At 51.5% G+C, this 20,514-nt stretch overlaps 3 protein-coding genes across 3 annotated transcripts; 2 read left to right on the top strand and 1 right to left on the bottom strand.

Moving 5' to 3' along the window:
* Positions 1 to 869: 869 nt before the first annotated feature.
* Positions 870 to 3,986, top strand: K489DRAFT_322424 (Pkinase-domain-containing protein; the record flags this gene model as incomplete). The annotated part of the gene is made up of 2 exons (XM_033601622.1): positions 870 to 1,104; positions 1,153 to 3,986. 2 exons carry the CDS (start codon positions 870 to 872, stop codon positions 3,984 to 3,986), a joined length of 3,069 nt encoding a protein of 1,022 aa, XP_033458196.1.
* Positions 3,987 to 4,552: 566 nt separating this feature from the next.
* On the bottom strand, positions 4,553 to 6,145 carry K489DRAFT_411550 (bifunctional 6-phosphofructo-2-kinase/fructose-2,6-bisphosphate 2-phosphatase; the record flags this gene model as incomplete). Its single annotated transcript, XM_033607815.1, has 3 exons — positions 4,553 to 5,212; positions 5,274 to 5,860; positions 5,926 to 6,145. 3 exons carry the CDS (start codon positions 6,143 to 6,145, stop codon positions 4,553 to 4,555), a joined length of 1,467 nt encoding a protein of 488 aa, XP_033458195.1.
* Positions 6,146 to 7,843: 1,698 nt separating this feature from the next.
* Positions 7,844 to 20,511, top strand: K489DRAFT_402939 (uncharacterized protein). The gene is made up of 2 exons (XM_033607067.1): positions 7,844 to 20,072; positions 20,129 to 20,511. Exons 1-2 carry the CDS (start codon positions 8,315 to 8,317, stop codon positions 20,221 to 20,223), a joined length of 11,853 nt encoding a protein of 3,950 aa, XP_033458194.1. The 5' UTR covers positions 7,844 to 8,314; the 3' UTR covers positions 20,224 to 20,511.
* Positions 20,512 to 20,514: the final 3 nt, after the last annotated feature.

Genomic DNA, 20,514 nt, shown 5'->3' with positions numbered 1-20,514 from the left:
CAGTAGAACTGATAGCTCATCATTCAAGCTGCGAGACACGATCGGCATTCTGAGGACGACAGGACTGGAGAGACGGCATGCTACCGTGCCTGCTGTAGGTTGTCGCGAACAGGCAAACGTCATTGGGATAAGGGCGAGATCCTATCACGGCCCTTGCATGTGGCGGTAGTGTCGTCCTCGTTACCATGCAGCACTAGTGACAGGACTATTGAACCACCACTATTGTTTCGACCTTGAAATCCTACAATTATAGCTCTTCTCAAGGACAATCGATCCTGGCCTGCCGCAGGTCGTTTGCCCGTTGTTCTCGGAATTCATACTTCGGCCATTCATTCCCGACTGTTTCCCTATCACTTTGAGCGCCTTTCACTCCTCATTCTTTGGTGGTGTCTCGAGATCGTCTTCTCACGTCCCACTTGACGTTACAATCCGAACTGCCCTTGAGGAAATTCAGTTCTTCTTGGTCGAAGATCCAGCGAACCGACATTTGCCAATTCACGCTCACGTCAACCGAGAAAGAAGCCACTTGCCTCTCCGCACCGCGGACATCCCAGCGACTCTCCCTTCAACGAAACTTCCTCGGCGACTTCTTGACGCATACCTCTGTCAGCACACGTTCCCTCTAGGTTTAATTCCGCCCCGGCCTTCTCGGGCCACATATTGTCACGGCCGGGGCTTGGAATTGATCTTAGAGGCAGCAATACCCAGGAGTCGGGTCTTTTAAGAGCAGGCACCCATCAGTAGCGGCATAGTTCGGACGAAGAGGAAGTGTTTCTGGTGCTGCATGATAGCTTATCATAGCTCGCAGACCAATTTCTCACCACTCGTCGCCTGATAAAGCAAGAGCCCGTAATCACATAGCCGCAAACATGGAAGAGACGGCGACGCAAGAGCTCACGCAGCAGGTGTTAGACCCTCGTCGAGTTGGATTGAACAACTCTGGCCTGGCAGCTGAGGATATTTCGGATGTGATGTGCATCTTGCACCCTTGCACGCCAGCGTCGTTCATGCTCGTCAAGGAGACTGCTCGGAGGTCTCCACAACATGTCTTGGTCGAGTCGGACGCTGGCAAAATGGACTATCAAACTAGTCCGGACATGGGCAGTGAGCAGGAGACGTTCATCATCGACAAGTCAGGCGAGGGGCAGCGAGAGACTGCCATGGATCTCGCTCTCCGTTTCTCCTCCGTGACCATTCAGCCGAGCGTTGGGTTTGTATTTGGTCGTGCAGATCAAGTCTGCGACATCGTCATCTCGTCAGGTGCACACAAACGTGTCAGCAACCGACATTTCTGTATTTATATCAACACCGGGGGAGTACTCATGCTTCAAGATATGTCGACCAATGGCACGATGGTGGACTGGAAGCTTTTAAAACACCGTGCAGACACCACTGAGCCTCAGCGACATATGCTCAATAATGGCTCAATCATCCAAATCCTTTCGCCCGTACAATCCGAAATCCTCAAATTCATCGTGCGGATCCCCTCACGGGAAACCTGTGACGAAGAGTACACGTACAAATTCAACCAGTACATGAATCGCATTGCTGCAGCACAGGCTGCAGCCCATGGCAAGGCGCCCGGCACAGCGCCTCGGAATCCTGGCGACCCGGTGCCTATGGAAGTGAGTAATCTGAGACCTTTGACCAAGAATGCCCACGGAATGCATTGGAGCGGTGGCACCAAATACAACGTTGTGGGAACTGTCGGCAAAGGCGCTTTTGCGACGGTCTATCAGGTTGCAACCAAGAGCGATGGCACCCTCTACGCTGCCAAAGAGTTGGAAAAGCGACAATTTGTGAAAAACGGTATATTGGACCGCAAGCTGGACAACGAGATGAACATTATGCGATCTGTGCAACATGCCAATGTGGTCCGCTACATTGATTACCATGATGTCGCGAACCACCTTTACATCATCATGGAATATGTCCAATACGGCGATCTTCAGCAATACCTAATGGGTAGACCTGGCGAGCCCTGTCCAGGACAACCTCTGCCGGAGAACATGGCTCGACAGATGGCAGGGCAAGTACTCAGCGCTCTCCACTACTTGCACGAACAGATGATCACCCATCGTGACATTAAACCGGACAACATTCTCATCGCAGACCCAAGACCCGATCATTTCACTGTCAAGCTCTCAGACTTTGGTCTCTCGAAAGTGGTCAAGGACGAAAACACTTTCCTCCGGACGTTCTGCGGGACTCTACTCTACTGTGCCCCCGAAGTCTTTCCGCACTACAATGCTCACATTGCTCGGCAGGGCACCAAACGGCCGCGAAACAGCCAGCAACGACTGTCTCGGCGTTACAGTAAAGCAGTTGATATCTGGTCATTCGGTGCAGTGCTCTGGTTTGCTCTGTGCCTTCATCCTCCCTTTGAAGGCGTCGCTGATTCTGACGGGCGTGGCATGTTCCAGAGAATCACAACGACGAGCCTCAACATATCTGATCTCGTCATGAGCAGTGTCTCTAACCAGGCCATTTCTCTTTTGATTGAAATGATCAATGTTGATCCCATCGCGCGACCTACTCCTGCAGAGTGTTTGCATCGAGCCTGGTTTGGGCGCGCCTTTCCTATTCCCGCACCTTCTCAATCAGACCTTGACGACATTGAGGAGGACGAGGCAGAGGTGGAGCCGGACATGTCGCAACTGAGCATCATCGAGCCGCACCCTCGTGATCTAGCTGAAGTCAGTATGGACTCTTCTGATTTCGACTTCTTCCAGCAATCAAAGCGTTTCAAATCAGAAGCTGTGGACTATGGGGACCAGCAATCTGGGATTCGCTCGGATGGCAGCGACGAGCTATATCCAGACGAGTCTATTGTTGCTCCCTCCTCAGGCGCTATTGCTCTAGCTCAACATGCCCAAGTCAAACCGCCAAAGCTTTTCGGTGAAATCAGTCAGTCAAATCTGACTGCTGCTGCGACAGGCGTCAAAGCGAATGCCACATCACTTGAGGCAAAGTCGGCAGACAAGCACCTCGCAACATCCGACGAACATGAGCAGCACGATATCATCAGCTCGCCAAGCTTGCTAGGCACCGAGGAAATGGTCCGGGACTTCAACATGGATACACCAATGGAAAACAGATCGCGAAAAGACGAATCAATCCCATCAACACCGAGTCGACCTACGCAAGCGCACCAGAACCATGAAAGCAATGACACACCTGCATCGCATATTGATGTGACGCCTAAACCAGCACCGGTCCCGTTTCGACGCCGGATAAATCTTCCGGTTACAGCGCCTTGCTATTGGGACCCTGCAGACAAGAGCACACACAACGATGAGTACGCGTCGAAAGTTAGTGGATTCGATTTCACAACGCAAAAGGAATATTATCTTGCTGAAGGACAAACTTTGGCATCCACTATCCATGGAAGTGCAGCAGTGAGCAAGGCATCATCAGTTGGTACTTCGAATACTTCTTCCTCGGGAGATATGCAGACCACTACTGCGATTGCGCCGGTCGACAGTCCTCAGACTCAAAAACCTACAACGTATGGTCGTCTGGTCCCAACTCCAGACTCTTGCATGACCACCCCTCTCGAGATCCACGATCGCATGATGAGTTTTGGTCGATTTCCCAGCATGACTTACGTCTACCCAGACGAAACCGATGCCCGCGTTCCGAAACACGCCATCACAGTGTACTTCAACTCGCCACACATTACCGACGATAACACCATGGAATGGATGAATTTGCCAGATCTATACGCCGGTGTTGTCACCCATGCCAGTGCCGGCGTTTGGGTCAACGGCGTGCACTTGGCCCGAAATACCGGTGGTTCCGAAAAGCGGCCGTTGACGGCCCACTTGCACACGGGTGATGAAATCACTATCTTCTCGGGTCATGGCCATGGCTCGGGGATGAAATTCACCTGCGAGTTTTTCATTGGCGCGGGCAAGAACGTGAGGAAGGCGGAGGATTGGCCCTGTCGGGTAGAGGAGATTGCACACAGAACCCGAAGCCGGTAAGACTTTTTCCAGCAGAGACCATGTCTCCGCGGACATATGTAAAGATGAGCTGCGCGAGGATGATGGTAGGCTATGATTGCCCTTTCATCTTCTGGTGTTCAACTACAGTTAGCGCGGGCTGGCAGGCGACAGATGGGTCTTGTTTCCATCACAGTAGATTTATCTTGTGTTACTATTGTTATTGAGCGCGAGGCTGAATTCCCATATGGTTTTGTTTTTGTGAAGCAGGAAGTCATTTTTGATTGCTATCATGACAGCGGGATGCAGATTGTTCATTGTGGCCTTCCAATACCAGCATGCTGTAAGGGAGATCTGTTTCAATTCTATGAAAATTCAACTGGCAATCTATCGAAGACTCACTACGACCGCTGGTCTCAGTGATACTCGCCGCCCACAACCAGTACCATGCCTGTGACCGGCAATCATCACGCAGGAGTCCTAGTCTTCATGATCTAGAAGATCTCATGGAGCAGGGATTTGAATTTCATGGGCTATCACAATAATGGAAAATTTATGCACATAGCTCATATATGGATCCCACATCTCGCCACATGAGATCTTTTTTTCTATCCCTTCGTCTGACCACTGATGACAGGAGACGGACGTGTACTAGCTTCGCCGGAGTCCTGATGCACAGCAGCGCTACCCTTTTCCCGGAATGTGCTGACAGCCGGAACATCGGCATGTAGCCGCTCCTCCTGGGTGGAGTATGCTCGAGGCGTCAATTTAATGAGGCAATGCAGAGGGACCTCCATCCAGGGACTCTTCTTCTGCGATGAACCCATGAAGTAGGCGTAGATGCAGCGCAGTACCGCTTGATGGGTGACGATGAGGATGTTCTCGGAGCGCTCCAGCTCCATGATGATGGGCTCTAGACGGATGACCACGTCGCGGTAGCTTTCGCCTCCGAGGTAGCGATAATTGTACTTATCCTCATCTCGAGCTTTGAAATCTTCTGGATATTGCTGTTCAATCTCCGCGTAGGTCAAGCCGTCACATACACCTGAGTCCAGCTCGTCCAGGGCTTTCCAACTGAGCTTTTCGTACGGCAGCCAGCGTGCTGTTTGTGCCGTTCGCTTCAAGGTGGATGTCCACACGGTGAGCGGCGCGTCGCCTGCAGACTGTTTGACCAGGTCCGGCAGCACTTTGGCGTACATTTGGCCCCGTGAAGATAGATTGGCGTCGCCGCCTATCTGACCGGAAAGATTGAATTCAGACTCACCATGCTACATCGTTAGGTTGTCAGCAACAGTAATCGAAAATTAACATGCCGCGGTGCTAACCTACACGACTGATCCAGATGGAGCGTGGCTTGATGTGTAGGTTCATGAGGTAATAAACTACTCTGGATTGCAAATAATCCTGGATTCTGTTGATGATCACTTTCGAGCCGACGTCGATGATCTTGCAATATGTGAGATCTGCTTCGTCCTCATCGAGTGTCTCGTACACCTTCTCATACATCTTGATGCGATTTCGAAAATCTCGCGCCGCCTCCTCTGGATCCATGCCTTTGTAATCAGGGCTGGTGGTCTTCACTTCAAGGATGTTGCTCATGATAAGGTCCTCGTCGTCACACTTGCTTTCTACGAAGATCGTCTCAATGTTCTCGGCGTCGCATCTTTCTTTGATCCAGCGTCTTCGGGTCTTTGTGCTGTTGGTTGCATCCAGGATAGCGATCAGGTTATCCGTGGTTTTGAACCATTTGCACATATCAGTCACAGCGGCCTCCGCTGCGGCTTTCCGAAGCTGCTCGCCCTCCTTATTACTAGTATCAAAGAACGACGCATTCGGTTGCGGGGTGCCAGCGCGTCGATAGTTGCCAACGTTGAAGCACTTCGCAGTTATGCTGAGCCATTCGAGATAACGGACGACTACCATGTGTCAATTGAACGACACCAGTCATACGCCTACTTGGCATTCGTCGTATGCCACCCACCTTTCTGCGCAATCAGACTCTTTCCTCTTGCCGGAAGCCCCACCATGACAACACATATCTTCGTATCTTCGACCTGGACGCCAATGCCATTAGCTTGTGGGCTGTGACTTGCTCGTGTCCGGGAAGCAGGTCGCATGAAATCTCCAGGACTAGCTTTGAGGAGCTGTGGCTTGTGCTGAGGCTCATGAATATTCGAGAACTGCTCTATCTTTTCCGCCATGATGTCCTGGTGGAGTGACCTTGGTCACGATTCGAGTGCAAGGTGTCGATGATGTGCGGGTGGTGTTTGGCGATCCCACTGAAACTGGACAGCTGAGCTCCAAAGGCGACGCCGCCCAGACTTGTTGAAGCGAGACGTTCCAGCAGGGAGGATAGCCCACGGCGAGAGCTGATAAAGACTCCGTCGGAGAAGTAGCGATCCAGTCACTCAGGAATATTGTAAAAGGATGTAGTTACTCGCTATACAGTGACAAACGTCACACACGACTGTCGCCATAGATCGTCTTGAGCCGCCGGAATCGTCCGTCCGCCACTTTGCAGACTCGGGCCGAAGAAGTTGCTCCGCCATAGCTTCGAAGTAGCTTTACCATCGTCGACTTTGACATAGCCTCGCGCGCGCTGTCTTGTGAAGCCAATTGCGAGACATGGAGATCCGCAACGAGAGCGCTATGATGAGAGGAAAGGGCGCATTACATACCCTGGCAATTGTGTAGGCCGTTTTGCTGCCGGCTGCCCTGTGCTCAACAGACTGATTAGCAGACACGCCATGGGCTTCATCCATGATATCGATCGATCTATAGCAATGAAGAGTGTAGTATATAAATGAAAAGTTCGGGTTCACTATCGGAAGCCTGTATGTGCAGCACCTTGACTATAAATATAGACTCTCCAATTGCCAATGCCTCCCTGTGAGACTTCAACGAGTACATACGTCTGACGCTAGGTCTGCACCGTTATCTTCATCCTTCAAAGCTTACTTGATACCGCCGTCCAAGTAACCGCCGTCGTTATCGGAGTGTCGTCTATCATTGCTTCTCGACAGAACAAAGACTTCCAAGGTTATGAACGAGAATCAGGAAACAGGCCCGCTTTACGCAGCTGGTGTTTCGGTGACACCATTTCGACCTCAATTCCTGTGCAGAGGAGAGACGACAAACAACGACTGCGGGAACCTCTCTCTCAACGCGTGGTGCCGCTGTTCTTCACTTGCCTGCTTCAACTCGGAGAAATTGCCGGTAATGACCCGGTTCACATGCATACCCAGGTGTATAGACATGAGCGGGACTCGCGTGTTGTCGCCGAAGGGATTTGAGATTCAGATCCTGAGTGCTTTGCCTCTGGTCGCTCGCCATGTTTAGGAGTGCAAGTCAATATTAATATTCTCATCGCTCATGACAAACCAGCGACTTTTGATTTCCGTGCAACGTGTAGAAGATGTGAGTCATCGCTTCTCCCAAGCTTTCCTATTCGCAATCGCACGTGAGTAGCTATATGCCTGTTGGCGAGCGATCGCTTGTGGACGTCTGCTGAGGCGACATCGTTTGCTGCATACCTAGGTAGTGGCGGTCGTGATGGTCTTGGACTTGTTTTGCACAAGAACGGACACGCCCCGTGCGATTGCGAATACTTGCGCGAAGATATAATTTATGATCATGATTGTGAAATGTAAATTGCATGCCCGGGCTGGTGACCTCGACACCAGTTGCGGCGGGGCATTGTGTTGTATTCCAAGGTAATTACTATCATTATTGTGCGCAGGTTATTGAGCCGTCGAATGATATTGCCTGTCCGCACGCCGCAATTTAGGCGTCATACGCGCAATAAGCAGCTCTAACCCTAACCCATGACGAAGCCCGAGCCGCTAATGTGCAGGTGGAACTTGATGGTCACTTCTCTCGCGAGGACAGCATCTGAACATCTCTCGTATGCTTGCATGGCATTATACTTTCGTACCCGAGATCTGACGTTTGCCACCTCAGAAAGTCCACAGAGTTGAGCCGCTGATCGTGCTCAACATTGCCCCTCGGCGACGGGTGTCCTGCAGCAGTGTAGCGCTGGAAGCATCCAATCACCTCATCCAGGCAATTTTCTGCACCAACAAGACAACATCAGCTGCGCCGCAAGCACAAGGACGCGGCAACTTGTGTAGGATCACGTTGTCTATGATATATTGCGAATCTGCCATTCTCGCGCGAAGTCCACGAACGTGAATACTCGTTCGGACTGATTGGCCTCTACAAACTCGTCACTGGCAAATATCACGTTCAAGTAAGCTCACATACGACACTTGTGCTCACGACCACCCAACTTCGCTGCGAGCTCTATGGTGTCTCCGCAACCCCGTTACAACAGGCAGACTTAAGGCGCGCTGTTTGTAGCGCCTTGCGCGATGGGTAGGATAAAAAAGGTCGCCACGGAGCGACATACTGTCACGCTTTCGCCATTCGTACGCGATTTTGTCAAGCAGGCTGTAGCCACGCCGTTGCACCACTTGCCAGCCTTCTTAGACTCGTTCCCTCAGCACTGGCCGCTCCCTCGCGGTGACCTGTACCACTGGATACCTCTACTTGATCGCTTCGATCGTATCATCGAGATCTTCAACAAGGAATATGGGCTGAACGAGGGGCCACAAACGCAGCCGTTCGCACGAAGACTGTTGGAGCGCGGCGATTATGAACCTGGCTACGATTACCCGGCAGCTGGTGCTGGTGAGCAAGAGCTGGACAGCAATGGATTTGCTCTGGAAGGAGACAAAGAGCTTATCGAAGCCGTCGTCCATTTCTCTAGGATACTGTTGGAGCATTGCGGTAATCGGAGTCTCTACGCCAGTAGCTCACATATCAATGACCTGCTTCATACAACTTCACTCGGCTTGCTTCGCTGTTGTCTGAAGTTGAGTCTTCGGCTCGCACAGCGATATCAAGTCGCTCGCTTCAAAAATAATCATCCGCCTGCACAGGCAACTTTGCTTGCCAACCACTACAATTTCAACCTGGACAATCTTCACAAGATATCGCTTCCCTTCCCAAAGCCTTCTGGTACCAGTGCCGGCTTCACATCATTGTCCAGTAAGGGCAAAGACAAAGCCTCAAACATCGCCGCGTTCAACAGCGCCGACTTAGTGTCTTTGGTGAGAGCTCGCCCTTCCGATCCCACACGGGCCGAGATGTCGCAAGTTTCGTTGAGCTACTATGATCAGTCTTCTGCCAATCGACGCCAGACCCAAGCTACGCAGATAACTGAGACGGTCCCTGCTTCACCGACGCCAGTGAGAAGAACCTCGACCCTGGGTCCTTCGCGTGATCGACCTCCAGTTGGAGACAGAAGTATGAGTGCGATGGACCTGGGTTCCAGCGCCAGCAAACCACGCGAGCAAGATAGTGCACCTACCTCATCCCTCAGCTATTATCAAATACCTGCTGCGAAAATATCGGGCTCACAAGCTTGCTTAATAATGCGCGATGCTTTGCCGAGCGTGCCAGCCGAGTTCAGTTATGATTTGCTCCATCGTATCCGTGTTGCCAAAGCATTTGCTTCGCAACATGATGACATATTACAGCTCGTTGAAATACGATTGCTAGCGATCGCCAACCTCACATATGCGCTATCAGAATCTAGATTTCAGGAGAAAATCGGCACGCCGGACTCAGAGGAACCAAGACCATTCCATCTCGCACAGCAACTATGTGATTTATTGCAGCCGGCGCCGAGCGGCCAGAGCGAGACTCCACTCCAATTCGAGACCACCGTGCTGATTGCCATCGAAGCGCTCACGAAGAGCAAACATAAGGTCTCCGAAGTCGCTGATGCTCTTGCGATCAATGTCAATCATGGAATGTTATACTTTGTCCTACGAAAAGTGATTTCAAATCTGAGCCTTGACGAGCATGCTGGGAAGCGAGAGGAGCTGGTTGCGGCCGAGTGGCGTGACGCCACCTTCGACCTCATCAACAGCTTGCTACAATCTGGTGCCCAATGGCGATATGGCGAGAGAATGGTCACTGCCGGCATTATCGGAATTCTCGTCGAGGCGTTAGAGCTTCGGACTGACCGCGCCGATCGAATCCACGAGAAAGTACTGCAATTCTTCGACAGTTTCATCCACGGCATTCCATCTGCGCTACAGACTCTGGCAAATGCCCGAGGACTTGACATTATTGCCGAACTCACCAGTCATGAAGTGCAGGCATCTCTGACAAGCGTGCGTGCAGGCAATGGATTACCTGAGGAATTCAAGTCAAATGTTGTGGATTACACAATTCCTTATTACAAACAATCCGCGCTGCGCCAGCTGTTCAAGAATACTGCACACATGTTCGATCACCACACTGGCACGCAGGACCGACTGCTTCGAAATCTTATCGACACCCCACAAACCCTCGGGGCTTTGCGGTCTGTCATCGAAAATGCCAACATATTCGGATCTAATGTCTGGAGCGGAGCTGTCAACATTGTGAACCAATTCATCAACCATGAGCCGACCATGTATCAGGTCATAGGCGAAGCAGGCCTCACCAAAAGCTTCCTCGAATCTGTCACTGGTCGCGCGGGCTCTTCAGATGGCCAGATCTCCTCGGACCAAGCGCCAATCGGGATATTGCCGGTCGGTGAGGTCATGTGTGATATTCCGAGTGTTTTTGGTGCCATCTGCCTCAACGAGACCGGAATGCAAGCCTTTCAGGATTCTGGCGCGCTGACAAGATACTTCGAAATCTTCCTCTCTCCAATTCATGTGCGCGCCATGGAAGATGAAGGACCGATAGCAGGCACCATCGGACACTCTTTCGACGAATTATCACGACATCAGCCTCGGCTCAAAAGCCAGATAACTCTTGCGATCGAGCAAATGTTGCAGAGACTTCGAACCAAACTGGCGGGATTCGCAACAGAAGAACAGGCGGGCACCAAACTCTGGGAGCGGATCGACACCATGCGTACTGCTGGTGATGGAACTGCAGCCCAGGATAGCAATGACCGGCGTGCCAGCCAAGACCGTGCTCCGGGAATGCACTACCTGAGCTCTGTCTTCAAGTTTCTGGACGGTCTGTTTGCCAACAATAACATGTGCGCCGCATTCTGTGAGATCAACGGGGCTGAGTCGTTGATCGAACTTGCGCTGTCACCATGCAATCCATACGATCTCGGTTCGTTCCCCGTTTTTGGGAAAATCGCCGCTGTTTTAAAAACAATGTGTGACGCAAAGCCACATCTTGTTCTTCCTTGTCTGCTCGAGCGCACGCAGCAGGCGGTCTCGTCGTTGCACAAATTTACATCCTCGGACAAGTCTCACGACACGTTCTCAAGATTTGTCGATCTCCAGACGCTGCAACCACCTCTGCACGGCGGCATGGATGGTACAGCCATCACGAAAGCTCTTCTCAATGTGCAAGTACTGTCTCACATTCTGGGGCGCACGTTGTCACCCGGCTACACAATACGTCATGGCAACCAGAGCACCCAGCTCTTTGCCAGCATGAATTTCACCGACGTCTATGTTCGGCTCGCTGAGGATCTGATTAAATTGCAAGCTGCATGTATTTGGGAAGATATTGTGACCTGCGACGGTTTGTCTGTTGATGTCAAACGTCAGACTGAACCGCGTCGGTACTCACCTCGGCGAATCAACGCCGATGGCACAATTGAACCATTGATCGCAGATGATCCATCTCTACCAGGAGAGCCGACTAGCGAGAATGCAAATTCGACCGGTCGCCCCTCTGACACAATTCTCGTTCTCAAAAACACACGAACAATCAGGTACCTTTTGGAGCAGGTGCCTAAAGGAATCAGCCTTTTCGTCCAGTCACTCGGCGTTGCTATTGTCCCGACCAGGCGCGCCGACCCCACCGTCAAGCAACATGCTAGTCATATTGCCGACTGCTTAGCCAAGTCGGTCATAGCGAGCTTTGATTATCGTAGGTGCAAGGCATCTGCTGAAGCAGAACTTGTTCCAAAATACATTGCACGCCTACTCAGAATGATTGGGGACCTGTTCTTGCGGAAGTCACTCGAGGCGATGAGCGTTGACGACGCTTTGACTCTCGTACTGAACAAATTTTTTCTCGCTGGCGGATTCGATCAACTCAATAAGTACCTCAAATCTTTCATCGAGGTGCAGTTGGCGACTTCGGAACCAATCTCGTTGCTTGAAAACGATGAAGACACGGCAGCAAAGTGGAGAGCACAAGGCGTGCACTTCATTCTTGCATTCTACAACCAGATCGTGAACAGCAAATGTATCTCCGATGCGGCTCAATCGACTCACATCACTGTTAAAGAACGGGCTTCTCCTGACTTCTTCATCCCCTCCCAATTTACTGTGGAGATTCGAAATTGTGTGTTGCCAGTCGTCGCCGAGATTTGGAATTGCTCTGATCTTGACAAATTTACACGCTCTGATGTCATAGAGGTGGTGCATATTCTCCGCCTGATCCTAGAAGGTGCTGGCGAGGAAAGGGCCCTAAGGCGCAGCGAACGTGCCTACAGACATGGACCTCCGGCGCGTCTCACTTACAAGTCGCCCTCTACCAGCGATGTCTCAAAGCTTGAAGAACAGGGCTTTGATACTACATTGGCTCGGGAGGCGCTCTATCGATGCAATAATAATCTGCCTCATGCAGAACAGTATTGCAAATTGCGGGTATCTCACAAGGCTCCAAGATTTCCAGCTCCGATACCAATTCCGAGACAGCAGGCCCAACAGATTCACGATGAACCCCTGCCAGCAGACCCGATAGCGTCAAGTGATGGCAACGCGATGGACGTTGAGATCAGCGATAACGCACAAGCAAGCAATGCTGCCAGTGATTCAGAAATGTCAGACGACGAAACAGGAGAAGAAGATGAAGCCGATGAGGGCGGATCTGGACAAGAAAGCCGAAACAATGGAGTCGATGATGATGATGAAAATGATGACGAAGATGACGATGAAGATGATGATGACGATGACGATCCTGGATCGCTCGGCAATCTGCCAGAACATCTGCAACAGGAAGATTTCAGTGCCATGATCTCAACCGGGGCACTTGACATTGCTCTTGGGCGCGATGACAAGCCAGAAGATCCAAAAGCTGTCTTCATCACTGTAGAAGACCTCGACGAGAAGCGTAGCAATCTAAGGGCGAACCTAATCGAGCGCTGTCTGGAAGTGCTCAGCGCTCATCCACACATCACATTCGAGCTGTCAGATCTTATCCAGGCTGCTATGTCAAAGGTTGATAAGAGCAACGCAAGCACCGATATCGGAGAAACACTCGTGATGTCCCTCATCTCTCTGCAAACCGAGGAAATCAGTAAAGAATTGGGAATCAAAATCCTTGCACATGCCCATCTGGTCGCATTGATCATGCAAGACAGAGCATTCTTCGACTCTGCTTTGGAGCCTTTAAGGCGCTGTATCGGCAGCCTCATTACATGGCTACAGTTGCAGCCAGATCAAAAGGCCGAAGAAGCACCCTGGATCGAAATGATTTTGCTAATCATCGAGCGTGTACTCACCGAAGACGAACAGCCTGTAGAGATCACCTGGAACCCGAACTCCACGGAGGAGCTTTCAAGTGCATCGCTGTCCCTGTCAGCTCGAGAGCCATTGGTCTCTGCGGCGCATCGCCTGGAGGTATTCAATGCCGCAATAGATTTGCTGCCCAAAATTGGCAAGAACGCCTCGTTTGCGCTATCGGTATGCCGTATCCTTGTCATTCTCACGCGGAGACGCGAGCTTGCCCTTCGACTTAGCGAGAGGCAGAACATTGGCCGACTTTTCTTGATGGTGCGGCAACTGGCAGGAGCAATGGACGAAGCGATACACGGCTGCATCATGCTTATCCTCCGGCACATGATCGAGGACGATGATACGGTTCGTCAGATCATGCGTACCGAGATTAGGGCCGTCTTTCAGCATCCGATACGATCTCAGAGAATGGTCGACACCACATCGTACACGCGCTCAGTCTATCACCTCGCCATTCGCAATCCTGAGCTGTTCGTTGAGGTTTCCCAAGAAATGCTCATGATCAACAACCTTCAGTCCGGCAAGCCCTTGGAAACAGTACAGAACCTGTCTCTTAAGCAGAACACTTCGAATCTTGAAGTTGAGAAGAAGCCTCAATCGCATCCTAATGTGGCCGAAGGCAACGATGGCAAACCCGTCGACACCAAGACTCCTGCCCCGGAAACTACAGATGGCGTCACTCAGTTTCTTCTTCGTGAATTGTCAAATTACAAGGATGTTGACGATAAGGTGCCACCAATTTCGACGCCAACCACCAAACTTGCTTCAAACACAAAGCCGGTAGAAATTTCTCCAGACGTCGAGATGGTGGAAGCTGGTCCACTGAACGCTGGGGCCACGCCATCAGAGAACGACGCCAATTCGCGAGCACCCATCAAACAAGAAGAGTCTGTGATCTTCATGTATCGGCGGTTCATTCTGCAATGTTTGGCCGAGATCCTGGGAAGTTACAATCGTACGAAGAATGAATTCATGAACTTTTCGCGCAAATCGGAATCGCAAATTTCCACGCCATCAAGACCACGTGCCGGCACTCTCAACTATCTGCTCAATGTATTGCTGCCTGTGGGCACTCTTGAGCATAAGGAAGGTGAAGCACATCAAAAACGAGTCTCAATTTCACACTGGGCATCGCTGGTTCTAGTAGCGCTGTGTTCAAAAACATCTGAGAGCGGAGCATCGCTCTCACCTGCGCACATAGCTTCTGGGGAAGAACCTGAGCTCAACTTTGTCCGGAAATTTGTGCTCGAACAAGCTTTGCGCTCTTTTAAAGATGCAACTTCGTCATCCGAGCCGCTCGATATGCGTTACTCCCGTTTGTTGGTTCTGGGCGACCTCTTTGAAAAGATTCTCAATTGCAGAGACGACGTGCAGAGATCTACAACTGAAGTGAATGTCAATAAACAAGCGATCGGTAGACTGATGTATGAGAAGGGATTCATCGGCACGTTGACGGCGGCGATCGCAGAGCTCGACCTCAACTTTCCCAATGCAAAGCGTACGGTCAAATATATACTTGCGCCGCTGAAGCAATTGACCGGTCTTGGCGTCACTCTGAGTCAAACCACCGATACTACATTAAAGCATCCTGGAAATGGGAGCAACGAAAATGCTGAAGAAGGCGAAGTTGACTCTGATACATCTTTATCTGACGATGATGATGATGATGAGGACCGAGAGCAGACACCGGATCTATTCCGCGGCTCTTCACTTGGCATGTTCGAAGCCAGCGGCGCTCAAGATGACGATACAGATGATGATTCCGCCGAGGAAGAGGACGATGAGATGTACGATGAGCATGAAATGTACGATGATGGCTACGATGAGCATGAGATGGACTATGAGGAGGAGATCGTTGCCGAGCACGGTGACGTCGTCAGCGATGAGGATGATGACGACATGGGTCCTGTGGAAGGTGTGCCAGGAGACATGGCCTTGGACGTCGAGATGATCATGGAAGACGGCGAGGACTCGGCAGACGACGATGACGACGACGATGATGACGACGACGACGACGACGACGATGACGATGACGATGACGATGACGATGAAGATCTACTCGACGAAGCCGAATTCGGCGAAGATCACGAGGAGATGATTGGCGATGAAGGTGACGGCAGTCTGGCCGATGGAGATGACACCGAGGACTGGGAAGATGATGACCTCCACTACGCACGTGATCGAATCATCATCGAAGACGGCGAAGGGGCCGCTTTGGACCACATTGCGCATGTCATCGGCGCGGATGAACCCTCGGACGATCTCGACGAGGATGGCATGGCTACGGGCCTCGTGCCAAGGAATGATGACTTTTTCGAGGACGAGATGGGTCCTGACGAGGACGAAGAAGATATGGAGGATGATGGAGGGGAACCCGACGAGATGGTCTATGAACCGGAAATGGATGACGAAGATGAAGAAGGAAATGGTCGCTGGGATGGGCGCTGGGACGCGCCTGCACCCCAATTCATCTTCCGAGGTGCTGCTCATCACCACCACCACGGTCATCATCACCATGGTCGGAGTGGAGCAGGCATTTTCCCTATGACTATGGGAAATATGATGGATTTAGGTGGCGGACCAGGGCTACGAGCAGGAGGATATCGCACACACCGTTCTGCCCCTAACGCACACGATGAGGAAGGGCTCAACCCACTGCTTCGGCGCGATGCTTCTCAGCGTCGTGGCGACTTGGCAGATCTACCATATGCGACCAGCCGAGTCGTCCAGCGCAGAAACCTCTTGCCCGGTCCAAGAGACAGCCCGCTTCAGGAGCTCTTGAATGCTGTCGGAAACCCCGGTGGTGGCGGTGTGATTAACGTCAATGTCGAACCTGGAGCATTGCCCGCACTGACAGGGTTTCCTGCGATGATTCTCCAACGTGCAGCCAACGGGGGGGGACCCACGGCAATCGAAATCGATCCTCGGCGTCTCATGCGTCATGGAGGTTCCCACTGGCTAACCTCATTTCCCGGCTCCACGGAGGAGATGCGTAATGCTGGACAGTACGACGATGGTCATGGTAGCCTGTTCCGAACGTCCACCACCGTTGCCCGCTGGCAGCAATCTGCCAAAACTCTGTTCGCCAACAAGGCGGCAGAGATAGCAATGAAGGTCATCAAGCGCTTACTCCAGGTGCTCGTTCCCCCGGCGGAAGCGGCCAAGAAAGAGAAAGAGAAGGAGGATCTTGAGCGCAAGGCTGCTGAAGACGAACGCCGTAAAAAGGTTGAGGCAGAGCGAGCAGAGCAAGAAGCTAAGGAGAAAAGGGACCGTGAGGAAGCGCAAGCTCGCCAAAGACAAGAAGCAGCTGAGCAAGAAGCTCTAGCTGCTGCCGCCGGTGGTTCCGAGAACATTGTCATGACCGACGAGCCTCAACCTGATCAAGGACATGAGCGAGATGCGGCAGGTCCAGTTGCCGATGCTGCTCCTGTTCCTCAGCGTGTCACAATCACAATCCGCGGCAGAGAGCTTGACATCACAGGCCTCGGAATAGACCTTGAATATCTCGAAGCGCTCCCCGAAGACATGAGGGAAGATGTGATTGCGACTCAAATGCATAGCCAACAAGCCCAAGCACGATCACAGGCTGCACGATCAAATGATCATCCACTTGAAATCAGCCAAGAGTTCTTGGATGCTCTGCCTCCAGAAATCCAGCAAGAGTTGATCCGATCTGAGGAAATCCAACGACGCCAACGTCAACGCGAAGAAGATGCTCGGAATCGGGCAGCTCAGAATGTCAATTCTGTGCCACAAGACATCAACAATGCCGACTTCATGGCCATGCTGGACCCAACACTTCGTCAGTCCGTCTTAATGGATGCGGACGAGGCCATCCTGGCTGTCCTACCAGAAGCACTACAGGCCGAAGCTCGCCTCCTGACGGGCAACCGAGGTGTGCAAGGTCTTGGTGGTAGAGGCGCCCTGCGCGATTACGAGGCGGATCTTGCGCGCATCCGTGAAGGCCGCGCTGTTGCCGATCCATTGGGTCCGCCTGCGGCGAACGCTGCTCGGGGTCGTCGCCCTGCTGCCGCTATGCTGGATAAGTCAGGCATTGCAACTTTACTGCGGCTTATGTTCGTATCGCTCAACAACAAGGTTCGGGCGAACTTGCACAGCATATTGTCAGATGTTTGCAAAAACACCCAAAATAGGGCAGAGGTTATCAGCATTCTCTTGTCCATCTTACAAGATGGAACTGCAGATGTGAATGCCATGGAACGGAGTTTCGCACACTTGTCACTTCGAGCGAAGCAGACGTCGGGCCCTAAGACTCCACAACCACTCAAACGCAGCTTCACAGGCCAACTTCCACCTTCACTGACGACTGACTTGTCACCCCTTAACATCGTACAGCAGTGTCTAGGTACTCTGAATGCGCTCGCCAGAGACAATCTGCGTGTGCCTTCGTTTTTCCTCAGCGAGCACGAGACCAGTGTGATTCAGAAGAACAAGACTCCATCGAAGAAGAGCAAAGGCCGAGAGAATCGAGCATTGAAATTTCCACTCAACGCATTGTTAACCTTACTCGATCGTAAATTAATCACGGAGAACACGGCAGTGATGGAGGTCCTTGCGTCACTCCTCAGTCATGTTACCCATCCTCTCAACATATTGCTTCGACGGGCTAGGGACGCTCAGCAATCTGATGTTACTGAGCCTGAGCGCACCAGTGGGGGCGAACAAGATGCGGCTGCCAGCACTGGTGATGCTCAAATGAGTGAAGCTACCGAAGAAGAGGCAGCACCCGGACCAGCTGCTACTTCCGCCGATCCTAATGCAACCGCGAGGAAGACAGCCCCAACAGACACCAAGAAAAGACATCGAGATCTTGCTCCTCCCGAAGTTCCTGAAGAGAACATTCGCCTGGTGGTAAATATCCTGGCAGCTCGCGAATGTCCCAGCAGAACTTTCAGTGAAACCTTGGACCTGATCAAGAACCTCTCGGCTATCCCAGATGCCAAGGGTATATTTGGCAAAGAACTCATACGTCAAGCTCAAGACCTCGGCGACACATTAGTCACCGACCTCAATGAGCTGGCTGATCAAATCAAAGGTGCTGCGACTGAGGCCGATCTTCAAGGAATCGCACTCGCGAATTTCTCATCAGCTGGCTCAAAGCAACGAAGAATGCTGAGGGTCTTGGTTGCACTGGACCATCTCTTCGACCCGAATCGCTCGCCTGCGTCGTCAAATCCCGCCAAGTCAAGTGCGGCAGAAGATCTGAAGCTCAAGGACGACATACTCGCTACGTTCTACGAGACAAACACTTTCCAAAATCTCTGGAAAAGTTTGAGCCGATGCTTGGCTGAGATTCGCAGCCGCGGCAACATGGTCAACGTGGCTACAATTCTTTTACCTTTGATCGAGTCTCTAATGGTAGTGTGTCGTAATAGCGCCCTACGAGATCGCAACTCAAGCGAGCCTGCTCCAACAGGCTCAGCATCGGCGCGCATGGACCAGCTGTTCCTCACATTTACAGAGGAAAATCGGAAGATTCTCAATGAGCTCATCAGAAACAACCCCAAACTCATGAAAGGCAATCTATCTGTCCTTGCCAAGAACTCGAAAGTGCTCGAATTCGACAATAAGCAGAACTACTTCAAGAGCAAATTGCATGATCGTCGTTCGGAGAGTCGCGCATCACAGCCATCACTGACACTCAGCGTTCGTCGTGAGCATGTCTTCGCCGACTCGTTCAAGGATCTTTATTTCAGGACAGGAGACGAGATCAAATATGGAAAGCTTAATATCCGCTTCAGAGGTGAGGAGGGTATAGACGCCGGCGGTGTCTCTCGCGAATGGTTTACTGCCATGGCGCGCCAAATGTTCCTCGCCGATTATGCGCTTTTCAATTCGGTCGCCTCCGACCGAACGACGTTCCACCCCAATGCTCTCAGCGAAATCAACGATGAGCATTTGGTAACCTTCAAATTCGTGGGCCGAATCATCGGAAAAGCGCTTTACGAAGGCCGTCATCTCGATGCACATTTCAGCAGAGCCGTCTATCGACGCATCCTCGGCAAGAGCGTTTCCCTGAAGGATATGGAGAGTCTCGATCTGGACTATTACAAATCGTTGGTGTGGATCCTCGAGAACGACATCACTGACGTGACCTTCGAAACTTTCTCCTACGACATGGAGCGCTTCGGTGTCACCGAGACGATCGATCTGATCAAAGACGGCCGCAATGTGCCTGTGACACAGGAGAACAAACACGAGTATGTCCGGTTGGTCGTCGAATACCGCCTGCTCAAATCGGTCCAGGACCAGCTCGACAAATTTCTAGAAGGCTTCTACGAGATCGTGCCAAAAGATCTCATCTCGATTTTCAACGAACAAGAACTTGAGTTGCTTATCTCCGGTCTGCCCAATATTGACGTCGACGATTGGAAGAGCAATACCGAGTACCACAACTATCAATCCACTTCGCCTCAGATTCAATGGTTCTGGCGAGCAGTCCGCAGCTTCGATCAAGAAGAGCGTGCAAAACTTCTACAGTTTGTGACTGGTACCAGTCGAGTCCCACTATCCGGATTCAAGGAATTAGAAGGCATGAACGGGTTCGCTCGGTTCAATATCCACCGTGATTACAGCAGCAAGGAGAAGCTTCCATCAAGTCACACGTGTTTCAATCGTAAGTGGTCCCCTCTGGCTCACCATTGAGGGGCTTCGCAGCTGACAATTTTACAGAACTTGATCTTCCAGAATACGAGAGTTATGAGCATCTTCGACATCAACTTTACATTGCAATCACCACGGGCAGCGAGTACTTCGGTTTTGCATGATGAAAATGCTATTCGCGTCCTGTAATAGTACTTTCGGCGCATAAGGAGCATTGCTTTGGCGTTGGAGAAATCGGCAAGACTGCGTTGATGAAGAACTGCCGTCTATATGGATGTCCGAGAGAACAGCAGACGCATTGCTCTATGGACTTGGCCTTATATAGCCCTACTACAATGTTCCCACACAGGAGTTCTAGGCGTCCACAGGCGCGCAGAATCCCTACTGCCTCGTCAAGGCGCACGAGACTACATAAATAGCCATGAAAATTGACAGGATGTTCAAAATGTTGTACA

Source organism: Dissoconium aciculare (genome assembly GCF_010015565.1).
Source record: "Dissoconium aciculare CBS 342.82 unplaced genomic scaffold K489scaffold_9, whole genome shotgun sequence".
Classification (NCBI taxonomy): Eukaryota; Fungi; Ascomycota; class Dothideomycetes; order Mycosphaerellales; family Dissoconiaceae; genus Dissoconium; species Dissoconium aciculare.
This window is presented reverse-complemented; position numbering and strand designations above follow the sequence as displayed.

What these genes read in the sequence shown, in the direction of transcription:
- K489DRAFT_402939 (XM_033607067.1), top strand. Translation starts at nt 8,315, where the DNA reads ATGGGTAGGATAAAAAAGGTCGCCACGGAGCGACATACTGTCACGCTT. An exon ending in AAGTCACACGTGTTTCAATC is followed by an intron (nt 20,073 to 20,128) that starts GTAAGTGGTCCC and finishes ACAATTTTACAG; the next exon opens with AACTTGATCTTCCAGAATAC.